General features: G+C 43.2%; 7 protein-coding genes across 7 annotated transcripts; 3 read left to right on the plus strand and 4 right to left on the minus strand.

The window, feature by feature from the left end:
* Positions 1–1,308: 1,308 nt before the first annotated feature.
* Positions 1,309–2,709, minus strand: RVS167 (amphiphysin; the record flags this gene model as incomplete). Its single annotated transcript, XM_022818208.1, has 1 exon — positions 1,309–2,709. One exon carries the CDS (start codon positions 2,707–2,709, stop codon positions 1,309–1,311), a length of 1,401 nt encoding a protein of 466 aa, XP_022674898.1.
* Positions 2,710–4,117: 1,408 nt separating this feature from the next.
* CIN10 (Cin10p) lies at positions 4,118–5,875 on the plus strand (the record flags this gene model as incomplete). The annotated part of the gene is made up of 1 exon (XM_022818209.1): positions 4,118–5,875. One exon carries the CDS (start codon positions 4,118–4,120, stop codon positions 5,873–5,875), a length of 1,758 nt encoding a protein of 585 aa, XP_022674899.1.
* A 124-nt stretch (positions 5,876–5,999) lies between these two features.
* MUS81 (Mus81p) lies at positions 6,000–7,853 on the minus strand (the record flags this gene model as incomplete). Its single annotated transcript, XM_022818210.1, has 1 exon — positions 6,000–7,853. One exon carries the CDS (start codon positions 7,851–7,853, stop codon positions 6,000–6,002), a length of 1,854 nt encoding a protein of 617 aa, XP_022674900.1.
* A 417-nt stretch (positions 7,854–8,270) lies between these two features.
* EFT1 (elongation factor 2) lies at positions 8,271–10,799 on the minus strand (the record flags this gene model as incomplete). Its single annotated transcript, XM_022818211.1, has 1 exon — positions 8,271–10,799. The coding sequence occupies one exon, from the start codon at positions 10,797–10,799 to the stop codon at positions 8,271–8,273; it is 2,529 nt and encodes an 842-aa protein (XP_022674901.1).
* Positions 10,800–11,475: 676 nt separating this feature from the next.
* VPS17 (retromer subunit VPS17) lies at positions 11,476–13,158 on the minus strand (the record flags this gene model as incomplete). Its single annotated transcript, XM_022818212.1, has 1 exon — positions 11,476–13,158. One exon carries the CDS (start codon positions 13,156–13,158, stop codon positions 11,476–11,478), a length of 1,683 nt encoding a protein of 560 aa, XP_022674902.1.
* A 460-nt stretch (positions 13,159–13,618) lies between these two features.
* On the plus strand, positions 13,619–14,251 carry KLMA_20585 (putative haloacid dehalogenase-like hydrolase; the record flags this gene model as incomplete). The annotated part of the gene is made up of 1 exon (XM_022818213.1): positions 13,619–14,251. The coding sequence occupies one exon, from the start codon at positions 13,619–13,621 to the stop codon at positions 14,249–14,251; it is 633 nt and encodes a 210-aa protein (XP_022674903.1).
* A 2,014-nt stretch (positions 14,252–16,265) lies between these two features.
* ATO2 (acetate uptake transporter family protein) lies at positions 16,266–17,171 on the plus strand (the record flags this gene model as incomplete). Its single annotated transcript, XM_022818214.1, has 1 exon — positions 16,266–17,171. The coding sequence occupies one exon, from the start codon at positions 16,266–16,268 to the stop codon at positions 17,169–17,171; it is 906 nt and encodes a 301-aa protein (XP_022674904.1).
* Between the last annotated feature and the right edge of the window lie 906 nt (positions 17,172–18,077).

Genomic DNA, 18,077 nt, shown 5'->3' on the forward strand with positions numbered 1-18,077 from the left:
TTCCCAACCTTTTCGAAGCCTTTCCCACTTCGTCAAATCGTATTATGCACTATAAAAATCTCCAATACCTGCTAATACTCTCTCTCTCTTTACTGATAATGCAACCTTCCAACTCGCTATCTAATCAATCAACAATACTCCTCCAGTTCTTCTCAATTTACGCTCTTTATTTGGTCAATGCTCTTCTTCTTTTTTTTTCAGCCCTTTAAAGCTCTGTCAAAAAGAAAAAGCTATGTCAATTCCTAATACGTCAGGAAACGGGAACCGCAGGGAAAAATTGAAGCGAGACAAGAGTGATATGGAGGGAGGGGCCCTGGTTTTGTAGACGTAACGAGTTAATCGTTGCTAGTATGTATATAATATATTTGTCTGTCTGCCTGCCTGCCTGCCTGCCTGCCTGCTTGCTTGCTTGGAGATGGGATGGGAAATTTTGTAGTTAGTTTTTGTATAGAAATATAGGTTGAGATGAGATGGGCTGGACTCGACTGGACTGGACTGGACTGGACTCCGAGAATAAATTATATATATTATTTGTGTTCGAGAGGGGCCCAATGGGGGGTGTTCGAGCAATAATATTTTAGCAGAGCACTACCCTACCACCACCCATAAGCCCCTACGCAGGTGAGAAACCGGGTTTCCGTTTCTACACTTCTCTCTGCGTTTCCTTTCGTGTCGCCGGCCAGACAATCAGTCAGTGAATGAATACTGGCGTTCTCATTTCCCGTCCCGAGACGACACAGGCCAAGGCATTGGCCAGAGTGGTTCGTTTCCTTGGCAGGGGCGTGGCTTGGAGGGGCAGGGAGAGTAAGGGGGGCGGCCGTGAAGGCGCGCGTGGATCGGGGCGTGGATCGGGGGGCTGTTTTGTACTGCGCTGTGCCAGGTGATATGCTATAATTAGCCTAGTGCTGGAACCTTGAGGAAGGGACGAGAAAATATAAAAGGTCACGTGGCTTTGTTGCCCGGGTAACATTGTTGAACGAACCACGCGCGGACATTGGACATGTGTATGTGTATATCTATATACATAGAGGATGATTTGAGCTCTATTTCATCTTGACAATGGCTACCAGCTGCGGACAAATTATTCCCTCTGCTGCGCGTTTGCCCTGGGTATTCAGCCTCGTAGAATAAACCTGGCTTGCCATATACAAATATTTATTTATAACTGACACTGTAGAAAGGCCCGCATGTTCAGGTTATAGGAGGGGTAATGACCGTTTCCATATTGCAAGGCCCCGCCCAACACTGCTTATAACAATCAGATCGCATTACACTTATGTATTAAGAACAGGAAGTACACACATTCTACTACTTGGAGAGCTCGACATAGTTGCCCGGGAACACACCCTGGACCCCGTTATAAATGCCGACCCACCATCCGGCAGCGTCAGAACGGTCCACCACTTGAATAACGGCACCTGCTGGGAACGACAAGTCGCCCTCAGTTTGTGCTGTGTAGTCGTACAGAGCAGTACACGTTTCTGTTCCAACGCTGGTGGGTGGGGTGTACGAGGCCTGTGTGGCCGTGGCAGAGGGCGAGTTGTAGCCATAGCCACCTGCGGCGGCCGCAGCGCCCACACCGGCTCCCACACCGGCTCCGACGGCTGCGCCAGCTGCTGGAGCGCCGTATGCTGGTTGCTGGGCGCCATATGCTGGTTGTTGAGCGCCGTATGCTGGCTGTTGAGCACCGTAGTTGTACCCTGCAGCGCCTGCAGCGCCTGGAGCACCTGGAGCACCTGGGGCACCTGGGGCACCTGGAGACCCCAAACCAGCACCATAAGCTGGTGGCTGGCCCACTGGCGATCCTGGACTGCCTGGTCTCGAGTCGTTAACACCGTAACGCTTCCTCGTCATATCCAACTTCGCCTTGGAGTACCCCAACTTGAAATTGGTAATCGTCAACGAATCCGTTTGCTCCTCGATGTTGCCCCTCTTCGCCTGGAAGGCCTCCAAGATATCGGTGTCCAGGTCAAAGTATGGGATTTTCATGTCCTGGAACTTGTTGTACAATGTGTAGAAAATGTTCAATTGCATGTAGTAGAACGACACAAACAATGGCTTCACAAACTCACCTTCCAACTGGAAAAGGTATGGCAACTCGTTCTTCAACATATCGTTGTAGTAATCGTACTCTTGCTGTGCAACTTGGACGTTGGCCTCCGCCTTGTACTTCTTTTCCTCATCCTTGGGAGTAGGGTTGGCCTTCTGGTCGTACTTGTTGAAGGTGTTCAACGCACGGTCCAAATCCAATTTCTTGTGGTTTCTCTTCGTGGCCATCTTCCGAATCCGGTCGATAATCTTTAAAAGCTCTTGTGCTGGCTTCACAATTTTCTCGTCAATAAGCGTCAAATCCGGCTTCAACGTAGTTTGCAGCTCCGCAACAATCGAACAATACTGCTCACTGGCCTCGATACCCTCTGGATTGTCCTCAGGAACAGTTGCATTAGGGTCAGACATCTTACCACTGATTGGCTTGAAAATCTCAGACATGGCTTTCGAAAACCCAATCTGATGCTGTAACATCCCGTTCACCGCATTGAAATAACGTTTCGACTCATCACTGAGCTTCTTCGTCTCCGACTCAAGTTCCTTGAACCGACGCTCTGCATCCTCGTAAACAGGATCCGAAGTCTGTTGGCCCATGTTCAGCTTTTGTCTAAATGACTGTGGGGCCCTCTGGACCGCCTTAGTGAACCCCTTGAATGACATCTTCTTGCCGGAATTACTATTCTAATCTTTCTGCTACTCCTGGTTCTCTTCTAATGGGCAATTATCCGCCTGGTATACCGCCTTTGCCCTCTCTTCTTCCCCTTTCCCTCTATTCTCCCTATATGTAAAGAGCAACTTTAAAGGCTTTGGCTATTTAATTTTTGAAATTTGTTTGTATTAATGTTGTGTGGGCCGAATCGCCTGTTTATAGGGAAACAAGCGTATGATGTAGAAAAGAGAGAAAAAAACAAAAGAGAAAGCCTGGAGTGGAGCTGGGACGGGAGCGGGGCTTGGGAGTCAGTACACGTTTCTGTGGAATCGCATTTGTGTCCTATCGAATGGTGAAACCAACTGAGACTGGATTCCAGGTGCTGTGCCCAATCCATCGTCTGGTTGGGCTCGGAGTTTATTTCGGCTTATGGATAGAATATTATAGTGTATGTACAGAAGAAGTTTGTCGTGGCACGTGATGTGAATTTGGTGCTCGGTAGTGTTTATGACAGGTGTACTAGAACCAGATACAATGTGAACCAGAGACAGCCAGAAACAAAGGCAAGTGTGATGTCTCTGGAATGTTCCGTCACGTAAGGGAAACAATTTGTACCTTCCTTGCTTGGGCGCAACAGTGTAAGTAATGTGGTAGAGTTTGAGAAAAGAGGCTGGTGAAAAAAAAAAAAAAAGGGCTTCGGTAAGTTCCATTAATTGGTGGGAAATGGCAATGTATTATCACTTTCCGCTCCACCCAAAGAGTTGCCATTATGTCTCCTACGGTGCCAGAGGGAGTGGACCCGGTGCCATAGGCGTGAGAAAGACGGTAGTGTCCACGTGACCTCAATTGAATGACAGTAAGTGAAAATAATGGGGGTACTGGTGTGTTACCCTGATTCTTGTATACTACCGGCACTTAGCTTCTCACTCGAGAAGGCTAGGCATAAGGGCCCCCTCCAGGAGTGTTTGTACAGCGTACAAACACGCGTCAGGCTCTGGGGTTTCCTTGAGGCTCACACAGGTGCACTGAACGAAAATCTCGGTGCAATGACAAACGCAATGGCAAGGATACGTGCCACTCTCAAACTGTCAGTAAACCATTTTATATACACCAGACATCAAAGAAACGTCCGCTAGCAGAGGCCCACGTAAGTAGTACCATTCCTCTTTGTGTGCTCTCCCTCATAAACCATAATCAAGAGAGAAGTTCAGCATTGGTTTGCTCAATCTTGTTAGCAGCTCATCTTCCCTTCCCTTCCCCTTAACACATCGCAGAAAAATCGGCCCATCACTTAACATCAACGGTTTCTACTATAATGGAAAAAGGTGCCAGAAGAACACAGAAGGAACAAAAGAAGAACATCGGAAGTTTAAAGAAAGTGCAAAGACAAAAGACAGCAGGAAGAACTGCGTCCGGAAAATGCTGGATGACATGCATGAGACACAACCAGCTAGCGCAGGAACAAATACGGGCTCTGGAAGCTCATTAGGTGCGAATGGTGTACCCGGAAGCCGATCTCCGCTGCTTCCAGCTCTAGTCTCTCGAGATGCGGACTCTGTAGAAGATGTGTATTCGGATTTGTACTCCACTGTTTCACAGCTTACGACGACGACTGCGAACGATATCGAGCAGCAGCCGTATCCACTTACATGGCGAAGCAGCGTGATGCTTGTGAGTGCTACTATCGGAGGCTTACTTTTTGGGTACGATACTGGGGTTATATCTGGGGTATTGGTTTCGATGAACCCATCAGATTTGCGGCTTGTAGAGCTCTACGACTGGCAGAAGGAGGTTATCACATCGATAACGTGCGCAGGATCGTTTGTTGGATCGATGGTTGCATACCCATTGGCAGACCGGTGCGGTAGGAAGTATACTTTGACGGTATGTTCTGTGGTTTTTGCAGTCTCGTCGATCTTAATGGCATTATCGGTAACCTTGGGGATGCTTGTAGCGGGCAGACTCGTGGTCGGTATTGCTGTGGGCATTGCAGCTCAATGCATTCCGGTATATTTAAGCGAGATTTCCCCTGCTCGAATTAGGGGAACTGTACTTGCCCTAAACTCCATAAGTATCACGCTGGGCCAGCTTGTGGCTTACGTCATGGCATATGTGCTAGTTGATCCTGTCGATCCCTACAATAAAACTCCGGCAGCATGGAGGTATTTGTTCGGGCTAGGATGTTTGCCCGCGTTGGTGTTCGTCCTAACACTGGATTTTGTTCCAGAATCTCCTCGGTGGTTATTGAGTCAGCTTAGAATTCATGATGCAGAAATGGCCTTGCATACAATTTATCCTAAAGCCTCGGCAAACGAAGTGCGATACGCGCTCCGTAAGTTAGTTCACAACTTGAACAAGATCCGACTCCACAATGATGAAACAGATCCCTTGATTCTACCTGCATCGGCCAAGAGAAGAAGCGTCGCCTCTTCACGCACAGGCAGGTCCTCGCTCGATGCATTATTGTTCAGCAGTCTCAATGAACCAGAAAATTCTAATGCCTTGGGCACTGGACTTAAAAGAAAACGGCATAGATGGGAGGCAAGGAGCAAAAGAGCGCTTCTTGTCGGATGTGTCCTTATGTTTTTCCAACAAATCACAGGTTTTAACGCTTTCATGTACTATTCAGCAACCATTTTCAAGCAAGCAGGATTCACGAACCCGACGGTTCCATCCATTATCGTGGCACTTACGAACTTTACGTTCACACTGCTTGCTCTTCAACTAATTGATACAGTGGGCAGACGAATGATGCTCCTAATGACGATATGGATCATGACCATTGGACTCCTGCTTTGCTCAGTTGGTTTCGAACTGCAGAACCTCAGTTTATTGATTGTATCAGTTATTATTTATGTTGGTGCATACGCAGCAGGAATGGGTGTTGTGCCATGGAGTAGTGTGGAGTTCCTTCCGCTCAACAGAAGGGCGGTTGGTGGATCCATTATCTCATGTACAAACTGGCTCACTAACTCTGTTGTGTCAATGTCTTATCTAAGTGTGATGAAACGTATAGGTAATGAAAACACTATGCTTATCTTCGCCTTATTTACAATTCTGAACTGGCTCTTTGTCTACATATGGTACCCAGAAGTTAAAGGTCTATCATTGGAAGAGATCGGTCAAGTGTTTGAAAACGGTGTCGATGTTCATTTCATTTATAGAAATTATTACTAAAGTAGAGACAGTCTTATGGAAAGCGAGGGAGGTGTGAGGGCGTGCATACATGCGTCACTAACGTTTGTCCTCGCATTATCTTGATATTTAAAAAGAGAAGTTTAAATACTTATTTTTAACTTACTTACATTTTACCAAAGGTTTCCCACAGTATATTGGATAATGTCTTGCCAATTTTTCGATTACCTGGAGCATCTCGTAATTCATGCTGGATTAGTAGCTTCCCATCAGATTCCGTTTGACAGTTCCTAAATGCCTTTAAAAGTGACTTGAAAGTAGGATATCTAGATTGTATCATCAATGCCTTTTCAAGTGATATACCCTTGACTGACATTAACGCTCGTAAATAAAGCTCTTTCACCGTCATCAAATTCGTCTTCACCATCGCAGATTGCATGGACTCGTAGTTATGACAACATTCGATCTCTTTGTTTCTTTCAAACTCCTTACGAAACAACTTTAGCGAAGTTAGGTATATGTCTTGATTGGTTATATTGTCATGATTTATAACCACAAGCGACTTCTTCGAATATAGATTGCTAATTATTAGCGACATATCAGTAAGCCATTGTACAGTAGTATCTGCATTCCTCGTCCTTTTGATATGAAAGTCGTTGTAAATAACAGTAGTCCATATACTAGTTTTCATCATTTCTGCGCTATCACTAACATTGGCCCCTGTAGTCTCTTCAACAAGATAAAAAATGTGCTTGCATCCAGTTTTTTGGAGCCTATTCTTTTGTTCTGCAAATCTATTATCCCGAATACTAATAACTAAATCATCCAAACGTTTACGTTCTACAATGAAATTTAATGCACATTGTTTTCCGCTCTTTTTATGCTTAGCAAGCCATATCATATCACCTATGGTTAAACTTGCTGATTCTGCTTTTATTCCCTTCTGGGAAAGCTTTCGAAGAAAGAATCCTCTATCATCTTTTGACCTGACTTCTCTGTGATCAATGTAGAGGATTACATCATAGGTGCCGGGTTTCCATAGTTCGTATTTCACACCTTTCCAACGGCCCTTTGATCCCTGCTCAGCTGCCACTGGCGTTGAACTAATTGGCACGTGTTCAGATTCCGTGTTTCCTTCTATTCTACTAGATTGAATTGTGGCATCCAAAAATAATCTTGACGAATCTAAACTCTTGTCTGCAGAAATATTGGCATTATTCATTAAATTGCTATAATTTACCGAGTTCATAAGCTCGTCGTCAGTCATCAATGACGTATTTCCGGCTTCGTGCCTACTTTTCCTCCGTTCGTAAGCACTAGATGGATCAAAATTTATATCATTTGCCGACTTTAAACTTTCTGCCAGTATTTTACCCTCTTCCGTGAGGCTGTACTGCAATGGTCTGCCTTGCTCCACGACTAAATTATTACTTTTTAACGATTTGATTGAGTTCCACGCGCTGTAAAATTCCTTTGTAGATGGATTTTTCTCATAGCTTTGATCACAGTATTTAGCTGCTTCTTTTATCAGTTGTCTGCGCGTACACGTCATGCCATCTCTGTCGCAGCCAAGTTCTAACAATCCTAGTAATATTCCGAATCCTCCACTTCTGTTTCGAGGTATGTATTGCTTCTTCCTTCGCTTCCTTCTGTTTTGGCTTTCATCATCTACTGGTTCTAAAGTTCTTACTCTTGATCTTTGTGTAACGGTTGAATTGCTATCGGTTTGCGTTGAGTTTTGGGTATCCTCAGGAGCATTTGTTTCTTCCGGGAATAAAAGTCCATTTTTATCGCAATACTCTTTTAGCTTTTTCGAGAGTTTGTTCATCGTCGTCTGACCTATGCCTTTGACTTTTAGCAAATCTTTAGGATGATGGAGGCATTCTTGGTATTGTTTTAAGGCGAAAAGCGCTCGGTTAAGGACCATCACCAGCTTTTCTTGGTGAGCGGCGGTTCTTTCATTTACTTCCTCTTGAAGAAAGTTCACATATAACTCCTTCGCATTATCAGGAATGCTCATTGAATATTGGGTATTGCTAATACAGAGTAGTAATGGATGCTAATGAAGCTGAAAAGATTGGTTTCCTGACAATACCATCCCTTTTTATATGTTGAAATCGATATATTCACATTGATTTTGAGATGAGGATCATTAGGTAAAATACTAAAATGATATATAATATACAAAAATAAAAGATTTACGCGTATGTAAACAAAACAGACATAGAGGGTTACAATAGTAAGTAAGATAAAAGAGATTTATCGACTGGAGAAGCTTCCTTCGGAGAGGAATGCGGTAGGTTTATATGTTAGTATATTGCATTAAAGTATACTGGTCAAAGACATCTAATATAGAAGCTATACAAATAAGATATGAGTTGATTGTACATAAAGAAAATTCCATTACTGGATAACGAGAAAACTACGATAAGTTTGATTACAACTTGTCGTAGTATTCTTGCCAGCCTGGAACTTCGTCCTTCATACCGTGTCTCTTTCTGGCAGCGGCGACAATTTCACCAGCCTTGGTGGATGGGTCCAATGGGTCAGTAGATAGAGTGGACCAGTGGTCGAACACCATCTGTGGGAAAGCTTGACCACCAGTAGCTTGTCTCAATTCACCAGTGAAACCGAAAGATTCGTTAACTGGCAAGTAAGCCTTGACGGTGAACAATGGAGTACCTGGTCTTTGTTCTTCAGAAACGACTTGACCTCTCTTCTTGTTCAAGACGGAGTAGATACCACCAACAGCTTGTTCTGGACATTGAATTTCGACCAAGAAGACTGGTTCTTGAATCTTTGGTTCAGCCAACAAGAAACCGGCGTAGGTAGCTCTTCTCATGGTTGGGATGATTTGACCACCACCTCTGTGGATAGCATCAGCGTGCAAGGTAACATCCAAGATGTTAACTCTGACGGATCTCATTTGTTCACCAAAGATTGGACCTTCCTTGGTAGCCCATTGGAAGGCAGCGACGACAGAGTCCTTGATTTCGTTCAAGTATTGGACAGCCTTAGTTTGGTCAACAACCAAGTTTGGACCGTTACCGTCAGGACCGAAACACCAGATCTTTCTGGCGTCAGTGACATCCCAACCGTATTCGTCAGCCATGATTCTAGCTCTGGCCTTGAAATCGTCTCTTGGGTTGATCTTACCAGATTCAATAGCCAAAGAAACTTCTTCGTCAATTGGTTGAGCCTTCAAGTAGATTCTGTTATGCTTGTTTGGAGACTTGGACAAAGCAACTTGAGAAGATTCACCTTCAACAGTTTCTCTGTAAGCAACGACTGGAGGAGAGATCTTCAATGGAATACCAGCGTGGTCGTTTTCCAAATCTTGCAAACAAATTTCCAAATGCAATTCACCGGTACCAGCGACAATATGTTCACCAGATTCGGACATGTAAGTCAAAACACATGGGTCAGACTTGGACAATCTCTTCAAACCTTCAACCAACTTTGGCAAATCGTTAGCGTTCTTAACTTCAACGGCAACTTGCACAACTGGGGAGACGGAGAACTTCATGACCTTCATGTTGTGGGCACCTTCGAAAGTGGTCAAAGTACCGGTCTTCAACAAGAATTGATCGATACCGACCAAACCGATAATGTTACCAGCTGGACAGTCGTCAATTGGTTCGACGAATCTACCCATCATCAAAACAGCTCTTTGAATAGCCTTGATGAACAAGTCATCCTTCTTACCTGGAACGTAGTTTGGACCTTGGATTCTAACCTTTTGACCAGACTTAACGGTACCAGCGAAAACTCTACCGAAAGCGTAGAATCTACCCTTATCAGAGGTAGGAACCATCTTAGAGACGTACAACATCAAATCAGCCTTTGGATCACAGTTCTTGATAGCGATACAAGCTGGATCGTCGGATGGACCTTCGTATAATTGTTCAGCTCTGTAGTTTTGAGCAGTAACTGGAGATGGCAAGTGCAAGATGATCATTTCCAACAAAGCATCGGCAGCTGGCAAGAACTTTCTCATAACGACCTTCAACAAAGCCTTACCTTCCAATTCCTTTTCGTCACCCTTTAGGACAATTTCCAACTTTTCCAACAAGACTGGAATTTCATCCTTCTTGAAGTTCATGATGGCAGCAAACAATCTGAAGATTGGGTCCAAGACGAACATGTTGAAGGCTCTTTCCAATGGCTTACCATCGGCATCTCTGTCCTTGTTAGTCCACTTCTTGGTCTTTGGGTTGAAGTAAGAGTCACCCCACAATCTGTCCATCATCTTTTCTCTGTCGACACCGAACTTCTTGGAGTATCTGTTGGCGAATTGTCTGACAGTGAAAGCCCAACCGTGCAAACCGGAACCGAAAGCCACGGTACCCTTCTGTGGGTAGACTTGGACATCACCCAAAACTTCATCAGCGTAGGTGGAGATGATAACGTTGACGGATTCAACGGTTCTGGAGAAAGATTGGTACAAATCTTCCTTGGAAACTTGCAATTCCAACAAAGCTCTGTCAACCTTGTTGATGACAACAACAGGCTTGATTCTTTCACCCAAAGCTTGTCTCAAAACGGTTTCGGTTTGGACACAGACACCTTCAACAGTGTCGACGACAACCAAAGCACCATCAGTGACACGCAAAGCGGCAGTAACTTCAGAAGAGAAATCAACGTGACCTGGGGAGTCGATCAAGTTGATCAAGAAAGCGTTACCGTCAGTCTTTTGCTTGATGTCCTTGACATCATCGTCAGTCATCTCAGAGAACAAAGAGATAGCAGTAGACTTGATGGTAATACCTCTTTCTTGTTCATCCTTTCTGGTATCGGTGAAACGAGCTTCACCAGCCTTAGCAGCGGAAATAATACCAGCTCTTTGAACCAAAGAATCGGTCAAAGTGGACTTACCGTGATCGACGTGGGCAATAACGGACATGTTACGGACATTGGTAACCTTGTCCATCAAGGAACGAATTTGGTCAACAGTGAAAGCAACCATCTTGTATTTATTATTACAGTGAGGTTAGCGGTCTGTGAAGTTTACTCTTGGCCTTTTTACAATAAATCAAAAAATAAATAGACCGAAAAGAGTACTAAAAAGGATTAATTAAAGCAACTCTACTAATACTCATATATATATACAACTCTTTAATTGTCTAAAAGGAGTGAAAGTTAGATGAGATGGTTTGAAAACTTATATTTGAAAAATTTTTCTCTGCTTTTTTTTTCCTTCAATATAGTTGAGACGATGAGCTTTTGAACAAAAAATTTTTTTTTGATTTCTGTTTGCGTTACCCAGCGGCAGATTATAAGTCGTATCTAATGATTTGTCACGTGGATCTTGCATTTTCTCTTTTTTTTTTGCGTGCATTTCTTTTTTCTCCCTCTCTCTCTCTAACGCAGTTTCTCCGTTCAAAACCCATCTCATCTCCCCTGCTTTTCCTTAAATTCTGTATTTCTTTTCTTTTTCTACAGGGTGAGGTTTTTTCCCTTTTTTTAATGCCCAATTCGAAGCCTGGCGGACGTGTTTTTCTTTTATAATGTTGACTTCTCTGTGGATGTTTGTTTGTTTGTTTGTGGGTCACGTGATCTGTGCAACATCATTACTAGATTCGATACATATGCATGTATATATATGTATATATATGTGGAGAATGTTAAGAGTCGTTTTTGCCTCAAAATGTACCGTCTCCAAGTAGCGTTGCCGCCTGGCGTGCTAGTATGCCTGCAGATTCAGAAAACGTAGACCTTCTGGAAGTCTGAGCGCCTCCCTGAGGCAATGAGGACTGGTTTGGATTCTGGCTCTTTGGCAAGGCTACATTGTCGAACTCTGTAGTAACGACGCTTCCCACGAGATGCGGGGTTCTGGTTTTGTCTCCTGTCCAGCTGTCACCGGAATTGGACTGTGACGACGATAGGGTTGATATCGTCAGGAGTGATGATCTTCCCAGTCTTGAAAGGCCACCTTTGCCGTCTGCGGTTCTGACCGTGATACGAATACGCTCGAGCAACGAGAGTTTCTTTCTGTCGTACTCTATCTTTCTGAGGACAAATTCTCTTATGGCTTGCGATAAAGCTTCTTCGAAATATGTTAGCCATCTTTGTCTCTCGATGAGCATGTTGGCAGTGATTCTCTTCAATTTTAGTGTGAGTTCGTGTTCGTTCTTGGTAGCCTCTTTCAGTTGTCTAATGGAATCGTCGACTTTGAGCGGGTTGATGTCTCTTTTTGCTCTCAATTTTCTTGCGTTCTCTTGTCTTTGTTTTGAGAGTTGTTGAGCTTGTAATAGTTCTCGCATGATGAAGTGACGGTTTGTTAGTGCCTCTTTTATGATGTACGAATCGCGCTCGATACCCTCTAGAGGATCATATAGTGTCGCCATGTCAAGATTGGCAACAATGCTGTCAACATCACCAATGGCTGTTATCACACGTCCAAACTTATGGTACAAGTCGGAACTGTCTATAGATAAGGGTTGGAAAGCTTGGCCAAACTGGTTCACCTCCTGACTCAATTGTCTTCTGATGGTAGACATTTTGAGCAATTTAGCCTTTATATCTTGCGTGGAAAGATATAAAGACTTAATCAAGGGTCTGAACTCTGCAAGAGTGAGATTTTCATCATAAGGCGGTGTGAGTTGCTTCAAGGTCTTTCTCCTGATCCCTGTAATAGACGTTGCCTTCTTCAAAGGGGTGTAGGTGTTAAAATCAGATTCGATAAATATTGCAAGTTCATCGCTACGAATAATCAAAGGATCAGAAGTTATACGGTTAAACCATACCTGGAAATTGGCTGCCGTTTTGATAGCGTCCTCTTCGTTATTTATTCCGTATGAAGTAGAAGGGCTTGGTAACGCGGGAACGAACGTTTCTGGAATTGCCGCATTTAGGTACTTGAAGAGTTTGTAGAATTCGTTGTATGTCTTCTTTAGCTTCTTATGCTTTGGCTTGCGGAAAGTGGGTAAATTGGTGGTGCAATCGAATTTAACAGTTGGATTCTCCTTTTTGTTAGTTAAAGACCCAGCGCGTTCTATGCCAGTCACTTGGACGAATAGGGTGTACTTTGTGTTTTTCCGCTCAGGTAACAGCTCCTCTAGAGCAATAGGATCTTGTTCATCGGATTCGGCAGGAGTCTCCGCTGGTTCCTCTGCAGAGGCCGCTCTTGGTGTTGGATTCCCGTGTTCATGATCATTATCAACTGAGTTTTCTTTATCGCTATTCCACGAAGCGAAGGCATCTTGTCCTGGCTCATGATTCACAATATTGTCTGGTACCTGTGGTAGAGGTGGATGTTCTTCAGGCTCTGCGAATGGATTGTTATCCATATCATCGTAAGGATCATAGGGTACAGAAGAAGCCATGATTACAAGTGAAACAGGTTGTTTAGATCGACGTCAATTGCCACTTGAAAATAAGTTGGGGTTGAGGGATAGGATATTGGAACAGAGACTATTAATCGTACCGTCGCTGAACTATCCTTGTGGACTTTCGATGATAGACATTTCAGAGATCTTATGTCCACATGCTACGTGGGTATACGTATGGAAATGATCCTATTTTCTAATTTTTCTATATCAAAAAAAAAAAAAAAAAGGAAGGGAAAAGAGTGTATAACGACGACTTAAAACGTTACGATATGCAAATCCAGGTATATATTGTGGGAGAAAAAACAAACAAACAAACAAAACGGTAAACGTTGTATTTATTCAAATACTGTTTCTCAATTGTGAGCTTTGATTTGAGACATCTCTTTTAAAATTGAACGCAAGATAAAAGGCTTATTGTATATGGCTAAATAAACGGTCGAGAATCTACAACAAAATGTGGAAGCTAAAAAACACTGATAAATGTATTAAGGGCGTTGTCTTCGATATGGATGGGACCCTGTGTTTGCCACAAACGTGGATGTTCAAGGATATGCGGGATGCAATTGGGTGTCAGGATCCAAAAATAGATATCTTAACGTTTATTGAAGAACTACCGACAGCGGAGGAGCAGGCTGAAGCAGAAAGGAAAATAACAGTAGTTGAGAAAAAGGCAATGGAGGAGATGGAACCTCAGCCTGGTATGATCGAGCTCTTCCGATTTTTGAAGGAAAACGGGATCAGCAAAAGCATATGCACAAGAAACTTAATCGGAGCAGTGACTTATTTAGTTGAGTCATTCGTGCCAACCGATTTGAACGATTTCGAATGTATAGTTACCAGAGAATTCTATCCACCCAAACCCAAGCCTGACCCTTTACTACACATATCTAAGCAGCTGAAACTAAAGCCCGAGGAGATGATTATGGTCGGTGATTCCGCCGACGACATGAAATCCGGAGCTGCAGCTGGATTCACTACGATTTTACTAAATAATGACGTTAATAAGCTTCTACGGGACGACAAAAAACTGGTCACGTACTCTGTAGACAAGCTCTTCGATATAATTGACCTGCTCGAACCATTATGATGGCACCAAAATAAGTTTGTACTACTATTACTCGTCTTACTATTTTGACATTAGAATTTTTAAGAAATATGTAACTGAAATCTGGCATTGAGATCTCAATGTGTAGAACAAAGGGAGGAAGAAGAAGAAAAAAAAAAAGCCAAGCCAAGCCAAACAAAACCCATCTTGACACTTAGGAAGTAAGCCCTTAAGTCGGACACTCTCCAACAAACAAACGATCAAGGGTCAAGCGTCCAAGGGTGCCCACAAGGATCTCTACTCGTAGCGTCAGGGGTTCACGCCACCCCGGTTTTATTTTTTCCTTTCTTTCTTGCCTACTTACTTGCTTTTCCGTTCTCACGCTTTTTTTCTTACTACTGGACTTGTCAATCTAACGCATAGGACTTTTCCTCTTTGAAGGGAAGTGAATCTCTAAAGGTAATTTCAAAGGCAAAGGCAATGTCAGACACAATGGTAGAATGGCTGTTTCACATTGCTCCAAAGTTGCTTCAGTGAAAAAAAAAAGTGGATCGTTTCACTCACTACAATTTACTACTAACACTACTAGCACTACTACCTACAAGGAGACGGCAAACGATATGCAACCCTAGTTACTACAGTCACGTTTTCTGCACACCATTACATCACAATTCTACGAAATCAGCGAAGAATAAAAGAAGCGCTGCAAGCACCAGCCGCACATATCCAGCCGCACGGAAAACCCAAGCCCAAACTAAACCACCTGAAAGCCGTACCACACGCGTGATTCTAAGAATCTTGTACGCACCGAAAATATAGCCATCATCAGGTAATCCTTCTTAGAATGGGTTTAAGCAGCCCTATGCTATTTCATGTTCCTAAAAGAGTATTCGGTGCGATTTTCTTAAAAAAATGCACAGCCGTAGGACGGCCAATGGCATTTTGATAGCCGCACCATACCACAGAAAGGATACAACAACTTTGGAAAAACGGAAAATTTCATGCCAACTTCTCCGTGCCTGCTCTTCTAGTCTGGTGGTCTTTTTTTTAGTTTTTAGATTTTTTTTTTTTTGGGTTTTGTTTTTTCGGAGTCAGTTAAACGTGCCCCGCCATACAACTAAAACAATAAAAAGTTGGGGTGCAGAAAGTAGTGTGATAGTTTTGGTTCGTGCGAGGGAATATGTAGGGCTGGGCCAAGAAGAAGAAGAACAAGAAAAAAAACCACTCAAGCTCGACTTCGAACGAGAGAAGATGTGCAGTAAAGTAGTAGAGGAAAATAGGAAAAGAGAATAATGACCGACGCAGTTGCAGGAGCCTGGTTGTTTTGCAATAACCTGGCTTCTTTCTCAAATGACAGGCCATTTGCCATTGTTTTGGGTATACGATGGGAAGATGTTGCTTAGAAGAGGTAGTAATAGTTTAATGTAGCTTGCGCCGTGCCATCCTGTAGGAGTAATCTTGTCATTTTCTAGGATCGCGGTTAGTTCTTCCTGGTATCTGTAAAATACCGGTGTCAGCCACACGGAGTAACAGAAGCCCGTAATTTCGTTTGGCACATATGGATTGCTACAGAGTAACGAAGCAAGGAGAAGCTCCGAGAATGGAATAAGGCCTTACTATTCTTGTTATTCTCTCACCATATAGATGATGCTACGGGCTGTACTTTGACAGTATGTGTGTGTATGTGTGCTCTTTGTTTTCATTTTCGGTTCATTTTGGTAAGCATAGTTTCTTCTCAAACAATATCTCTGGTGTCGCTTGACTGTTGGCCAAAACAAACGGACGACAGTATCGACAGGCTAAACATGAAAACGACAAACCACTGTAGCCTCTCCTTGTTCTCTTTAATGGGAAAATGTGTGTATAAATAGGGGACGAAATGTGATCAATCAGAAGGAATGAACCTTCTCTTCAATTGCTTACTTTATAGTTTATTGTTATTATAATATTGTTATTAGATGCTCAATCTAAGAGAACCAGGTTCAATTGAAACAACATTCAAAGACAAACCTTTTAATAATATTCAATAATACAAACAATCAAAGAATTTTAAGCAATGACTGATTATCGCAAGGAAGGTGCCAAACAGCTACCGAACGTGACTCCCCAAGAGACATCAAACACTCTCTATACCGAGGGGGACAACAGCAGCGAAGCTCCTCGCGGCTTGACTGATGATAAGGAGTACAACTCCAGCTCTAGCGAGACAGACTCACACCTCAAGAAGCGTTCTGGCGGTAACGGCAATGCCGAATACGTGAAGATTGGAGGCAAAACATATATGACATCTGATTTGGAGGAATGGCTAGCAAGAGACAGAGATCTCGAGAAGCAGCAACCGGAAACTGAAGAAAAACCAGCCGACAAGGGTTTCGCCAACCCAATGCCTGTTGGTCTATCTTGTTTTGCATTCTGTTGCTTGTTACTCAATATGGTCAATGCACACTTTAGACATGTTACTAATAACAAAATCGTGCTTGGTGGTGCGTTGTTCTACGGTGGTGTTATTGAGTTGCTAATGGGTATGCTTTGCTACCCACTTGGTGACACATTCGGTATGACAGTGCTTTGCGGGTATTCCGGTTTCTGGTTCAGTTGGGCATGGCTATTGACAGACCAATCGCACATCATGGAGAGCTACGGAACCGACGCACAAATGCTAAGAAGTGCCATTGGTTTGTACTTAATCTGTTGGGTAGTGTTCACCACTATCTTATGGGTGTGTACCATGAAGTCGACATGGGGCTTGTTCTTATGCTTTACCTTCCTAGAAATGATGTTCATCCTTCTAGCTGCTGGTGAATTTACAAACAAAGTCAAGGTCAGCAAGGCAGGTGGTTGGTTCGGTATATTCAGTGCCCTAACAGCATTCTACATCATATTCTCCGGGTTGTCTAATAAAGACAACTGTTACATACCTTTGAGACAATACGCTTTACCAAAGGCCAACTTCCCTCGCTAGAGAAGGAACTTTTTCTTCTTCCAGCATTATATTATTCTATTCCACCTCATTCCCTCCAGCCTTGAACTTCCATTAATTTTCTTAATCCCATTTGCTGCTGCTGCTGCTGCTGCTTCTACTGCTGACAACAACGCACGATATCACTACTAATAGCGTCGATGCCACATCACACTCTAATAATAATTTCTCTTCTAATGATAACGACAATATCCCAATGACACCCAGATGACAGATTAATGACAGAAAATGAAAAAATTCATAAAAATTCATAAAAAAACCAAAAAAAAAACAAACAATAACACAACAGACTGACACAAACTAATGAATGCTATTGGAATTCCGAATCTCGATTTTTTTTCCTTTTTTCCTTTTTTCAAATCCCAAATTTTGAAATTCGGTGGTGATACGCAAACCACGTGATACATAACATGGTGTTTTTTTCTATAATTATTTTGTAACCGAAACAACAGGTGCACCGCATCTGTCCCACTATAACACAGTAGCTATTTCGTCCTTGAATGGCAACCCCGCCTCCGCTTTTATTTTTTTTGCTCTGCCTCACCAGAAACAGCAGTAGGAGCACCAGTACAGAAGCGGCTTATTGTTATTGTTTTTTTTTAGTTTGTGTGCACTTCCTTAACTCAACCATTCCAGGTGTTCCCCTCCCCCGCATGCAATACGCTATAGTGGAACAATAACTTTCTACGTTCACGGCTGGACTGCGCTAGCCATTGCTAGTAAAAACTAGAAAAGAGGGGTGTCCATCAAGATTGTGCCCCTCTCACTTCTCTTTCAGTTCTGCGGGGAGAAGGGGTTGGAACTGGAAATGGAACTGGAACTGAAACTGAAGCTAGAGATGGTGCTAGACCTGGCAATAGACTGCTGCCATTTCTCAATTTCCGGAGT

This window comes from Kluyveromyces marxianus, chromosome 2, assembly GCF_001417885.1.
Source record: "Kluyveromyces marxianus DMKU3-1042 DNA, complete genome, chromosome 2".
NCBI classification, from domain to species: domain Eukaryota; kingdom Fungi; phylum Ascomycota; class Saccharomycetes; order Saccharomycetales; family Saccharomycetaceae; genus Kluyveromyces; species Kluyveromyces marxianus.